Source organism: Callospermophilus lateralis, chromosome 5, assembly GCF_048772815.1.
Source record: "Callospermophilus lateralis isolate mCalLat2 chromosome 5, mCalLat2.hap1, whole genome shotgun sequence".
Lineage (NCBI taxonomy): Eukaryota > Metazoa > Chordata > Mammalia > Rodentia > Sciuridae > Callospermophilus > Callospermophilus lateralis.
In genome coordinates, this window is record NC_135309.1 from 156638082 (window position 1) to 156651991 (window position 13910).

Sequence of the window (13910 nt, forward strand, 5' to 3'; positions counted from 1 at the left end):
TAGGTTCACCTCTGAGCCCTTGTTTTAACTGATGGAAAAAAAAAAAATCCTAGAGGGTGTGGGGTGGAGAATGGAAAGAAAAATCAAACAGACATTTCTAGGTGAACTCAACCAAACCAGCTGTTCTGCGGTCCCTTCAGGCTTAAAGCGTGGCTACCTTCCCACTGTCAGCCCTCCTCCTATCGTTACCCTCAGCAGTTGAAGCTGAATTTGGGGGTCTTAGAGGCACATCCTGCAGAGGAAATGGGAACTGGATCATGAGTTGGTTCCATTTCTGAGTCTGGAAGCACCTCTGTCCTGTGCTGTTCTCTAGTCCAGGACACACACAGATGTGCTGGTTGGTGACTGGGCCATCTCTGGCCCATACCCTCCTCCCTTGCTGCTCAGCTCACCTGATGTGTGGCCGTGTCCTCTCATGCCCACATTCCTATGTGCGGCCTCCTTCTTGACCAAGTGACCTCTTTACAGCTCTTGCGCTAGCCCATTCTCCATTGACATATACACCCTGTCCATTTAAGCCACAGAAACCCTCAGGGGCTATTCTTTGCCACACTTGCACCACAGGAGCATTCTCCAGACCCCCAAGCCACGTCACCATCCCTACCCTGTGGTCCCCACTCCGGAATGATAGCAGAGACTTTGCTTGACCTCCTCCAGCCCCTGCTATGGTCCGAGAAGCAGCAGCACAGTTCTCCTGAGTCTGCACTACCATCCTCAAAGGGGGGTTCAGCAGCAGCAGGTGTGGTCTGGGGATATGCCAGGGTTCAGGTGGCACCCCCCGCCAATGATGTTACAGCTCTTGTTCTCTCCCCAAACTCTGTCTTCCTTCTCCCGACCCAGAGGCTCTGTGTGAACTGCAAGGAGAGGGCAAATTGTCTCCACCTCTTCTAATCACCTTTCAGAGGTGCCCCGTCTTCTACTTGGACCTGTGCCCTTCAGCCTCACACACTAAGACTTGTGCTGGCCCATTCTGCAGCTCATGCTTCTCCCAAGGAAGAGGCATGAGCAAGGAGGAAGAGGCGGCCACAGCACGTCTTCCCTCTGCACCGTCTACTCAGCGCCTGCTGCCCTCAGTCTGCAGCACAGTGGCAGAGTCCATTCCTAAGATTTCTATCTTAACTGCCATGAGTTATGTGCCTTTTTCTCTGTATCTTCACTTTTATGACACTGTTACTACTTCTACTGTAGTTTTGATTAAAACTCTTGGCAACCCATACACTCTTCTAGCCACTGCAGGGTCTGCTCTGCTCCTGAGGTAGTGTGCTTCTGGTTAGGAAGAACCCTTGTTAGCCTGGCATTTCTATGCTGCTTGCACCTGTGAAGCATTCTCCATTTCCTAAACAGCTGTATCTATAGCATGGCATTTTCTAAACAGCTGTATCTATAGCAGGTCATCCCCTCTTTTAACTTCTCGATGACTGACACATGTGGATTGCACATGACCTACGTCAGAATTGGTAGGCTGATGCTTTAGAGAGCATTGCAAGCACATATCTTTGAACGTGTTAAAGAGCTTTACAAACTTGCAACATCTTTTGAATGCAATTTAAGTAATTTATTCTGAGTTACCATCTTCTGTGGTGATACAACAAATCATCCATACATATACAAATACCAAGACAACTTAAATTTGCTAAATAAAATTTATTAATAATTTGAGTGTCAGATCCATTGTCTGGTTATCCTATTCACCTAGGGAGAACATATTACTGTTGACCATTTTCTCATATCAAAAATGGCCGACTCATACCCATTGGGGGCACTACATGGCCATTCGTCCATTGCTGTTACTCTCAGATCTGTTCCTATCAAAGCTGAAGGACTCTCATTACTTTCCAAACACCAAATCATCTTTCCATCCAACGTCTGGGGAGATTTCCAAAAAGGTCAAAGCCGTGACTGTCCTTTCTTGGCTCATTTCAGATATGGCTAGTCGTCCTGCATATGTGGGAGGATAGATGAGGAAAGGGCAGTGTCTGAGAGACCTGGCATCGAGGCTTAGGCAAGAAGGAAGGAAATGATGGCAAGGGGAACAATGTCAGCAGATCTGGAGAAACGGGACCCAGGCTCAGCTTCACGGGTGACTCCTGTGGCTGTTATTTAACATCTTGGTGTATAAATCTCATCTTCTATAAATGTTAATGCTGACCTCCCTGAGGTCTGGAGATGGCAAATGCATAAGCAGGAGGCATGGGGCCTGGAAAGAAGTGGAACTGGGGAGGAAGGCCTGCTAGGGCTCCTGCTTCAGTCTGCCTAAGTCACCAGGAGCATCCCTGCAGTCCTCCAGAAGGTCAAGAATTCTCCCCAGTGTGACGGTTTACTGTTGCTGTTCACCTTGCAGTATGTCCATGTTGGCGCTACACTCAGACTGCCATTCTGTTCCTTCCTTTTTCTAGATTCCCTCCATGGTTTTAGGTTTGAGCCCAACCAGGAGTGGGCTGCATAAGCTCAGGCTTGTGGCCTGTTCTGGGCTGGGTGCTGGAGGCCCAGGACTTTAGTGGTAGGGAAACACATGTGTCCAAAGGAGTCATTTTCCAGCATGTGGGTCCAATGCGCCAATGCATGGGCCTTGGTACCAGGGGAAGGATCCTCCTCCCTGGGAAGGATGTCAGGCCAGACGTCTAAATCCTAACAAGCAGCTTCAAACCTCTATGCTCTTCAGCATCTCAGATTCCTGGCCGTCCATCTCTTTGCTCTCTGAGAGTGGGGCTATAAAGTAGTTTCCTGCAACCAAGAGACATCTCAGTGGGTTTTTTCTGCTTTCCACCCCTCAGGCTTCCTGAGCTCAAGGACAGAAGGGGGCAGGAGAAAAGCGTGCATTATTGGATGATGATGATAAGAAACTATGTGAATGTGACTTCTAACGTAGGACAGGATGAAGTTGTTTGTTTTTTTAATCTCATATTTCATGCAGGGCTGGGCTGAGGATGTGGCAGGCATGGCGTATGCCCTACGTTCACTGCCAGAGGGGGCTCCCTGCCTGCCACAGGTGAGAGCCAGCTCTGGGGTGCCTGCCCTTTATGGGGGAAGGAGGGTGGAGAGGGCCCCTGGGGGAGGGGTGGGGAGGACTGGTCCCCAGGAGGACTCCCTCAGAATCCAAAACCTCATTCCGTGAATGTAGTTTTCTCAGCTCAGAAATGAAATTGCAACAGATCCAACCCTTATGTGTCAATTATTTACTGCACCCTCTTCTCTGGGACACTACAGAAGAATGTAAAGCATGTATGCACATGTATGCAGAGCTTTTGAATCTGTATCTTGAATCTAAATCTGAATGCTTTACTTCTCTGATACTGCCCATTCATTTCAATTTGAAGCATTAACTCTATTCCATTAAGGCCTATGAACGCCAAACCCCCCCAAAATATTTTTATGTCTTACTTTATAAATAAGACATTGAATTATGACCATAATGCATTTTGATCTTTTTTAAAAAAATAAGTTTACAATTTTCACTCTTGATTGTCAATGACATGTTCACCACCCCACACCCCACCCCACCTTTTCTCTTTACTGTCAGCAAAGGTCTTACTCCTTTGTGTGTTTGGCAGCTGATCTCTCTGCCACACCCCCTCCAAATTCAGAGCTCTTTTGCAAATTCACCATGTTCAATTCATCCCACTCTCTATTTTTTGGTGGTTCTTTTTTTAAAAATCTTATTGAGAATGGCCAGCCCTGCCTGTCCCAGCTCTCCACATCTTCAAGCATTAAGCACATCCCACCAATGGCTTTCAAACTCAAGTGCTACAAATACCATCACAAGAGAAGCGAAGTGTGGTTCATGGATTAACCCTGAAACCTTTATTTTATGTTGAAGGCAAAAAAAAAAAAAAAAGTTAAATCATTTAAATGCATGTCTAACTCATTCAACCTGTTCTACAACTAGGTCTTGATAATGCATCCTTTGGCTCCTGTAAACAGCCGTCTGAAACCCACCCATTATATTTGCTTATAGGCTTTTCCAGCTCTGTTTCTAATGTCCTTTGCCTTCCCTCTTTTGGCAGTGGTCAGTCTATATCCGAGCCGCTGTCCGAAAAGAGAAAGGCCTGCCCATTCTTGTCGAGCTGCTCCGAATAGACAACGACCGTGTGGTGTGTGCAGTGGCCACAGCGCTCCGGAACATGGCCTTGGACGTCAGAAATAAGGAACTCATCGGTATGTTCTCTGACTCACAGAGTCCCAGTTTCTCAGTGAAAATGCTTTCTTATGGGATGTGTGTGGTGAGACCCACGTGTGGTGGTGACACATGTGTGAGCAGATGCTGTGCGTTTATTAGCAGCCTCATGTTTTCCAGGTCTCCTGCTTCAAATCCAGTGAACTGATGATCATTTACAATTTAGAGGGAAAGGTGGTTTTGTTGACCTTTTTCATCCTTGCAAATTAAAAGTGACCACATGCTGAGCACTTCATCCTGTCATCCTGAGTCCCTCAGAAGACTGTGTTTGCCTCCCACTTGTGAGCTGAGGAATCCTGATGGGGTACACATCCCTTTGCTCCCCCTCTCTATTTTCAATTTATTTTGGATGAGACCATACTGAATCCTTAATCTTATTTCTTTTTCTACATTACCACCCCTTGAGATACTGAGGACCTTTTATTGTTGATTCATTGAAGAGGCAATACACTCACATATTTATTCAACAAACATGTGTTTATAATCTACTTCACTCCCGGCCAATTCTAGGGCTGGAGACTTATATCAATGAGTGAGACTAAGAGAAAGTATTGACCTTGTGGAGTTTGCATTCAGGAGCGGGGAGGGATCCAATCAACAGATGAAGCACACAGTGTTTAGGAAGGCTTCACGGGGAGAAATGGAGCAGAGAAAATAAGGCTGTGATGGGTAAGGTTGCGAGTTCTTTTTTAATTCACAAAACATACAGGTAATCTTTCTAAAGTGTATAGTTTTAGTGCCATTTGGTAATTCCCAGTGTTATGTGACCAGGACCTCTGTCAAGATCCAGAACGTTGTCACCACCACGAAGGGCCATCCATGTCTATTAAACAGCTCTGTCCTCCCCCTCCTCCCCGCCTCGGGCAGCCACCAAGCTGCTTTCTGTCCCTGGGTTGCCCTGCTCTGAACCTTTCAGGTGCTTGGAGCCAGGTCATATTATTTCTTTCCTTTCCTTTGCTCAGATTGGCGTAATCTCATGTGTCTATTTTTGTTTCATTACCTAAGCTTTCGGAGTCAAATACAGAAGAAAATCATTGCCTGGACTGAAATTGTGTAGATTTTCTCATTTTCTTCTGTGAGTTCTATTGTTTCAAGTCTCCTGTGTAGATATTTAATCCATTTTTAGTTCATTTTTTTGTAACGATGTGATGTAAGGGTGCAGTTTCATTCTTCTGCCTGTGGATATCTAGTTTATTGGTGGAATTTTAAATGAGAGGTCAAGGTAGGAGTGGTCAGAAGGTAACTCTTGAGCCAATACTTAAGGGAAGCAGATAGCCATGCAGATATTTAGAGGGAAGAGAATCCAAGGTGAAGGGGCAGCCTCTGCAGTCAGCTCCCTGGAGTGAGAGCTGGGAGCAAGCCAGTGGGGGAAAGGCCTTCAAGGAACCTAATGTGTCTGTAGGGCAGGTGGTGGGAGCCCAGGTCAGAGAGGTCTCCTAGTGCCTCTCTCTTTTAGGTGAAAAGGCCAAGCTGGGGAAGGATGATGCGTGGGGAAGCATGACCTCACAGAAATTTGGTGGGAAACCGCTATGGTCCCCATGGACTATTGCCCTGATGGATAGGCATCAGGTATTGAGATGATTCCTGTAGGGTTGTTGGTCAGTTGAGAGAACACAGTCTGGCAGACAGAGCAGGTAACAGGTGTCAGTGGACAGCATCTGGAGACTGGGCCAGCTACTATGGCCAAAATGCAGCTTACTTGAGGCCTCTAGGGAACTGAGAGAAATAAGATATGAGTGTACCAAGGGACAAGACTCCATTCCTGAGCAGCTGGAAGACCAGGCATGATAGACTAAACCCTTTATCTGGGAACCAGACACTTTTTCTGCCGTTTCATAATACCCATCAGATCCTTCAATGAAAACCAAAGCATTTGCAGTTTTTTAGCCATTTATTCAAAGTGAAACCAGACTTCAAATCTGTATCTAGTAAATTCAATTCATCATGCTTGCAATATGTTAAAAAATAGGAAAAAAAACAGGCATGGTGGTGCACACCTGTAATCCCAGTGGCTTGGGAAGCTGAGGCCAGAGGAACACAAGTTCAAAGATGGCCTCAGCAATTTAGCAAGACCTAAGCAACTTAGCAAGACCCTGTCTCAAAATAAAAAATAAAAACTGGCTGGGGATGTGTCTCAGTGATTAAGTGCCCCTGGGCTCAATCCTGGTACCAAAAAAGGCGGGGGGCAGGAAATCAACTTGAAATTTTATATTTATAGTTAGTTTGAGTTTAATCTAATTTTTGTGATTTAAGTATATTTTGTATATTTAAACTAGGTCATTAGCTCAAAAGGTCAAAGTACCCTCTCCATATACACTTTTGTTTTCCTTGGACAGATAGCACTGGGGCTTCCAATAAAATCTTCTCTCCTCTGTAACGTGGAGGAAAAATCAATAGCTAATCAGTCTACTGCCTGGGTGCTAACTACTGGCTATTGTGTGCTTGTGTGTTTTATTTCTTTTGGTGGATTAAAATATAACAAAATAGTGAACTATTGATTGGGTTTCTAGCTCGTAGGCATCTCTTCTTTCTCAAAAGCCAGTTATCTAGTTCTCTCTCTGAGGCAGGAACATTTGGAGCTCCATATTGCTCATGTTAAATTAAGCTTTTACTATCAAATGTCACCAGACAGGAAATGGAGCCAGTCATTTAGAAGCAGAAGTGAAAATATCTAAGTCACGGGCTCTACAGAATCAATAACTTTTTTCTTGAATGAGAAGAGCTGAATTTTTAAAAAAACATTAGATTGCCTTAGAAGAAAGAAAATGTGACTCTTGCTAACTCTTCTACTTTAAATATTGCATTATAGTAGGTGTTTTATAGGGAAATGATATGAATAATTTTATGCATTGAAACCTGGAGTTACTTTGAACCTAGACCAACAAAAAAGGAAGAGTGAATGTGAGGTTCTTCTCCCACAGGCTCTCACTGAAAGATTTGGTGACCTTGTCTGATTTCATTTCTTTTTTTTTTTTTTTTCAGAGATAATTTAATATTTATTTTTTAGTTTTCGGCAGACACAACATCTTTGTTTGTATGTGGTGCTGAGGATCGAACCCGGGCCGCACGTATGCCAGGCGAGCGCGCTACCACTTGAGCCACATCCCCAGCCCCTGATTTCATTTCTTTAAAGCTCATCTGTATGCTGATGACTCCCAATTCTGTCTGAGGTCTCATGGCCAGCATTCTGCCCACTTGTTCACTCACTGGATGTCTAATAAGCATCTCCAGTATAACATGTCCACAGACCTGATCCTTCCACAATATCCCCATTGTAGCAAAGGGCCTGTTGCCCTTGATGTGCCCAGGAAAAGACACCTTGGGGTCTTCTTCAACTCATATCCACCCCACTTTCATATCAAACCCATCAACAAATCTGGTCATCCTCTGGGATTTTCCCAGAATCCAACCCTTGTTAGCATCTTCATGGCTTTCTCCCTGGTCCAGATCTCCCATTGTCTCTCCCAGGTTTTTACCATGGCCTCCTACCAAGTCCCTTGCAGCCCCATTATTCCTATGTGGTTCGTTGTACAGCAGCACAGTGGTGCTGTTAAAACCTGAATCATCATGCAATTTCTTCATCCCAAATCCTCCTTATCACCGTCCAAAACTAGGTCTTTGTGAGGCAGATGTGACTCTATCAGACCCAGCTCCCTGTCACCTCCCAAGACACTACATGTGGCCTCTCCACATCAGTACCTTTGCTGTGGACATCAGTCTCTGATTTTCCTTTATCACAGGAGCCAAGACCCTCCCTTGGGGCCGTTGAACTTGCTGCTCCATCTTCCAGGAGTCCTCTTCCCTCAACTCACTTCATTTCTTACCCAAACACTACATTCCCAAGAGACGCCTCACTGCCCACCATAAGTAGCCTCCCACCCTATCTCCTTCCCCGAGTAAGTCTTCTCCACAGCACAACACTGATCACCTTCTGATGGACGCCCCAACTTGAGGTGCTTCCACTTACCTTGACAGTTGTGTGAAAGCAATACTCACTCAGTAGAACCTGTACTTACAATTTGAATCTTGATCTTTTCCCAGGCTAGTGATATGAAATCGGATCCTCTGTCTTGACACAATGACAACAAGCTGTGGGTCAGCTAAGGGACCATAGCAGGTGGAAGCAGTCTGTATCTATAGTGTGCTGTGCTGGTGAGCTGTGACGTTCAGTAGGTTAGGTGCACTAAGTGTATCTTTGACTGACCGTATTTTCAACTTACTATAGTTTATTGTGGGTATAACCTCATTGTAAGTCGAGGAATGTTGTTCCTATTTTTCATCCTTCTTCTCTCACTGTAATGTGAACCCGTGGAGGGCCAGAAGCACTGCCTTGTTTATTTACTGATGGGTCCCATGTGCCTAGAACAGTGTGGTTCCATGTAGGGACTTAAAAAATATTTGCCAAATGAATGATGGAACTAGATTTTTCTTTTCTAACCATCATCTTCAAACAAACTCCAAGTCAGCCAAATAATAATAAAGCAAATTAACTAAAAGAATAACTAGGGAAAAGGTGTTTTATGTTAATAAAAATAAAAACAGTTTATTTCCTTCTTAAAATATGAGGTGCATGGAGACACTCAGAATTTCAGAAGGAATCCAGTTTTTCCATCATTGTTTCTGGGGTTTACAACTGTCCCTAGATTATTTTGTAAGTAAGGGGTTGTGGTCACAGAACATTTTCCTTGGGCTCCACTATCTGAATAGCTCTTAAGAAGCTATTGAACGATAATCACTCTGCCCTGTTAGGTCTAATGAGAAGCCTACAGCAGCACCAACAGGAATGTGACTTGCTCTACCTCTCCATTATCTTCCTCCTGGGGCTGTTCCCATGGTTCTGGGTATGTTGCTATGATAAGTGGTAAGTATGCTGTAGACAGACCTATGTGCTCCAAATGATGTAGCACAGTAGCTGAGGTTAATGTACATCTGCACATTTCTTTGCAAACTTCAAAAATGTTAATTATCCTTCTGAGTAGGGAAGACTTTTAAAAAGAATGGCAATAACTAGCTTTGGTGAGAAGGTAAAAAAAGCTGTAGAATACTGTGTCACTTCAACAAGTTTAGCAAGTGCCACCTGTTTCAGCACTTGGACAGTTCCTGATCAAACCAGCAGGCCCAATCCCCACCCTCCACCAATGAAAGCCAGACAGCACAGATGAACTTACACTAGCTGACCTCCTACCTGTCCCTGAAAGCCCAGCTTCTGGTGGCCCTTACTGAACCCTTACTGAAACTACCCCTGGGACCCAGCATTAGTGGGTCACAACACGAAACTATTTCATTTATCTTAGGTTTCTGTTGTGTAATTCTATCTTCTTGTTGCTTCTTTTTTTTCCACGTTTGTGTCACATCCTCCCCACTAAAATAATAAGCAGGGAGGGTCAGGTTAAGGTTAGAGCTAGGATTCAGGCTGTATGTAACTGATACCCCATAACGTCTGGCACTCTGCTGTGTCCATAACAGGCACTCAGAATGCATTTGCTGAATGTGTCAGCTGGCAGATGAGTAACATGGGTCACTATTATGAAGAGCAGATCTAGCGGATGTTTGGGACTCCCAAGTAGGGAGAGAAGGGCAGGGGTTATGTGGATGTGTTTCAGCCTCTTTCCACAGTGTCTAGCAGCAGAGTAAAGAAGCTCATATGTTCCCTCAAACCCAAGACTCTAAGAACTCATTCTGCTGCTGCTTAGAAGAGGTTTGAGACTGGGGGAAATAGTAAAGCTCTCTGTATGGGACTCAGTCACTGCCAAAGCTCTATGCTGGACACGCTGCTGCAGTGACATTCCCAGAGCCACAGAGCACCCTCCCTTGACTTCTCTGGGTAGTGGCGGCTTGCCACACTTTGTGGCACGTTGGTCAGGACTGAAATGCTACGAGCATCTCTCCAGCTGCCTGTATGCCTCCCTAGGCCTAAGAGAGGAGCCTGCTCAAGGTGCAGCCACGCCCTGTTGCCCTGGTCCTTTTGCCTCATCCTTCTGGGTTTGCAGGACTCTCCCTCCCTCTATCACCATTTCTCTGGTGGGTTCTCTACATTTGTGATGACCTCTGAGAGAGGTTCTCTGACATCCCCCTGCATGTTCATATCTATGCGCCATCCTTCACACTGGTTAACCGTCTCTTCACTGTGTCAGTGAGCTGAGCTTCTGTCCAGGCAACCTTCTCCTCCCTGTTGGAGTTGTACTCTGGCCTCAGTGGGACACAACCAGACGCTGACTTTTTCTGGGGTCAGGATGCAGCTCCCTGCAATATGCCCCTGCAGGGAGGGTAGAAAGAGGAACCAAAGTCTCCATGTGAAGTCAGCAGTCTGCAACTCTCACTTGCCCACACTATTGAGTCATGAAAAAAAAATAAAGGTAGTTTCTTGTGTGGAGTTAGTTACTTTTTAAGTAGTCAACCCATTGCTCTTCTCCCTCCACAAGCTCTCAGGTCACCCTTTCATCCTTTTTGGGGTTCAGGGAGTTAGAGAAGAAGTGGAGATCTTCCTAACATTCTTTCTTGCCCCAATCTGTTTTAAATATTCAGATAAAAGATGTTTATCTGGCCACTCAAAAGACTGCTTCAGGATGAAGAATGCTGGTGTTATTCAGTTCTGTCTTTAACTGAACGTACAGACTGAATGAAGAAAGTGGAGATGCTGTCCAGGAATGACAACCGCCCCTTCCCCAGACAGATCTTTACTTGTTGAGAAACATGTTTTCCTTTGGAGAATGAGGATGGAGGTGGGGAGACGGGGGGAAATCTTCATCATATCAGTGCTATCCTGAATGCTGCAGAGCTTTGAACACATCGCCTTTCATTTGGAGATCCCACAGCTGAATTTTTAAGAGGTATTTTATGCAATTCTAGACCTGGAAAAGGCTTATTTTTATTCAAACTTTGAAATATATTCTTTGCTCAAACCCTTAATCATGCACAAGAGCATGTTCTCTGGGGAACCAACAGATACCTGCAAATGCTTCTCAAGGAATAATTCCTCAAAGTCTGCCTGGCTTCTGCAGCCCAGGATTGAAATAAGTTCCGGGTATCATCTGTCTGCCCGTGGAATGCCATGTTGCCTGCACAGCATCTCCTGGCAGAACTGGAAAGCAGAGGGCTCTGAAATCTCAGGGCTTCCTCCCAGTTAAAATAGATGCCATGTGCTTTATCATGTTCCCATCTCGGGCCAGTAGTTTTTGTGTGGCAAAATCCCCTAGGGTACGGGCATCCCATTGAGAAACTGACCCCTTGTGGGTCACACATCTCATGTCACCATAGGCACCCTCTTGCCCTGTGCTTTTGTCCCTGGTGAATTTGTACCTGGGGAAGTCCTGAGGCTCTGGAAACCTCCATGCAACCCAGGGAGGGAGGGTGCTATTTTTATTCCTGAGGATATGTAAGCTTCACTTTATTAAGTAGATATGAGGACATTTTTAGAAACATACCTTCTCTGCTTTTCAAAACATGCTCTTGAGCCCAGGGCAGATGTTGTTTTAATTAAAACATATGCAATTTCAATTAGTATTTTAAGAAGAAGCCTGATTTCCTAGACAAGGTGATTTATCAGAGCACTCTGCTGGCTCTCCTTAATAACTTGATTTTCACAAGCCACATTGGAACAGACGGAAAGTGCTGTACTTTGGCAGAAACTTCCCATCTTCTGATGAGGTGTCTGTGCTGGAGTGCTCTTCTCCTGACCCCAGAATCTGATCTTACCAGTGCTCCCTCCCTTTTCTGTGAAGCCATGGGTCCTTTGCTAATTAACTTTAGACACCTATTGGGGAATTTTGGCGGCTGGGTCTGGCAGATAAGAATTCCTTGGAAGGGGAGTTGTAAATAAATCAAAGAGCCAATAATTATTTTATTAAACAAGGCTTTAATGATTCATCCCTTGGAAATACTCTGTGAGGGGAAAGGCAAAATTGAGAAATTTCCAGTTGATTCAAATTCAGGACCTCAACTCAAAGCCTTCAAGAGAGAGACAGAGACAGACAAATACAAGAGAGACAGAGGCAGAGGCAGAGAGAAAGAGATCCATTCAGCTTTATTTTTGACTATTTAGGTATTCATTTTCTGCCTGGCAAACAATTTCAGAGGAAAAGGTTTACAGAAGTGGAAGAGGAGAAAAAGAAAGGGTCCTCCTCAAATACCCCAACCAGATCTTGAGAATCTAAAAATAGAAAAGAGGATTTAAGCAGGATAATGTTTTTAAATTGTATTCCTTTTGAAGTGTAAATTCTCCCCCTTGTGAAGGAAATAAAATAAGGAAAGAAGAAAATTCTTAATCATGTGGCAAGAAATTGTAAGTTTTACTCTCAAACAGGAAAAAATAATGGATTAGGAAAGAGTTTAAGTTTAAAGACAATACTCTTTTAATCATTCTGACTTAAAATTTGGTTGTGTTTATTATGCTGCAATAACTTGGCATTTCGCTAAAAAAGAAAGGTGTAGAATGAATTGGACATAACTTTCCTGTGTTCACGTATGAATGCACAACCAGTGTAACTCCACATCATGTATAGTCAAAAGAATGGGAAATCATACGCCATGCATGTATAATAATATGTCAAAATATGTTCTACTGGCATGTTTAACTAAAGAGAGCAATTTAAAAAAAAAATAAGAAAGGTGTTGGCTAGTCCCCTAAATCTGCCTGGCCAGTGGTTCTACCCAGAGGGGACAAGGCAATAAGAGGAATGGACACTTTGGAGAGTCAAGCAGCCTGAGCAGGAGGGAGGGCGGGAGACCTTGAGCCAGGGAGGAGCTGAGTGCTTGGCAGTGCAGCCCTGCAGCCCCTGGGTAGGGAGGCCCAACCAGGACACTGGTTTGTGAAACGGCTCAGACTATAGCAGCAGACCCTGCTCCAAAGCCCAGTGTGTTCATCTGCAGATAGGAGTCAAAGGAACATGTAGGGAGAAAAGAGGAGAGGCAAAGAATATTAGCCCCTCCTCAGAATGTCCTAAAAATTTTTTGTAGAAACTTAGTTGAAATTCAGAGATTTTTTTTCTTATTCCCTAGAAAGTTCATGAAAATTTACTGCCCATCAGAATAGCCTGATATTTTTAAGATGTAAAATAAAATTTTCTATTCAATTTTGTGTATTTCATCTTTAAGCAATGTCAGGAAAAATGAATGACTTTGTAGAATAGAGTCATCTTAAAAACAAGTGGCTTGTTTCATACATAATGTCCTTTGAGTTCCAGATTGTATCACCCTGGTCATTTGGTACAGGCAACTGAACTTGGGGAGTACAGGCTGGGCTGATGCAGACAGATGTTAATGTGCAATGTACTGCTTTTTAATTAAGAACCAGTTCTATTGCAACATCACCGTGGAGGTTATTCAATGTTCAAGATAGACCAAAAGATAAAAATCCCCCTGGCCCTCACCTTGAGGCCTGAACAGTTTAATTTACTTGTCAGAAAGGAAAGTTATGGCCATGAAATGGAAAGTGGATGTATTAAATTTTTAATTGAATATTAAGTTCACAGACTGATACCTGCAGCGTGTGTATGAGTCTGGTTCATTTCAAGAGTGACCTTCTTTCTCTGGAAATGTTAGAAACCTCATAGTTCTGACTTTCAACTCATCGTCAACTTTACTTGTCAAACCCTAACCCAAGCCCTGGTTCCCTGCTTTCCGCCATTTTCCCAGTGACCAGTCCGTGGAGACTGATGTATTCCTTTGTCTTCATCATCCCCGTGCAGTGAGTCCCCCCTGGTGTTATACCGATGCTTCCTCAGGGTATTCCTTGTGT

At 44.3% G+C, this 13910-nt stretch overlaps 1 protein-coding gene across 2 annotated transcripts in view; it reads left to right on the forward strand.

Moving 5' to 3' along the window:
- Ctnnd2 (catenin delta 2) overlaps positions 1-13910 on the forward strand; it is a 361255-nt gene that overhangs the window by 253982 nt on the left and 93363 nt on the right. Inside the window, exons 9-10 of one of the 2 annotated variants that reach the window (XM_076856215.2) lie at positions 2915-2989; positions 4005-4155. In XM_076856215.2, the coding sequence (XP_076712330.1) occupies positions 2915-2989; positions 4005-4155 (226 nt within the window). The remainder of the gene's footprint in view (positions 1-2914; positions 2990-4004; positions 4156-13910) is intronic. The other variant, XM_076856216.2, reaches the window with a different exon arrangement.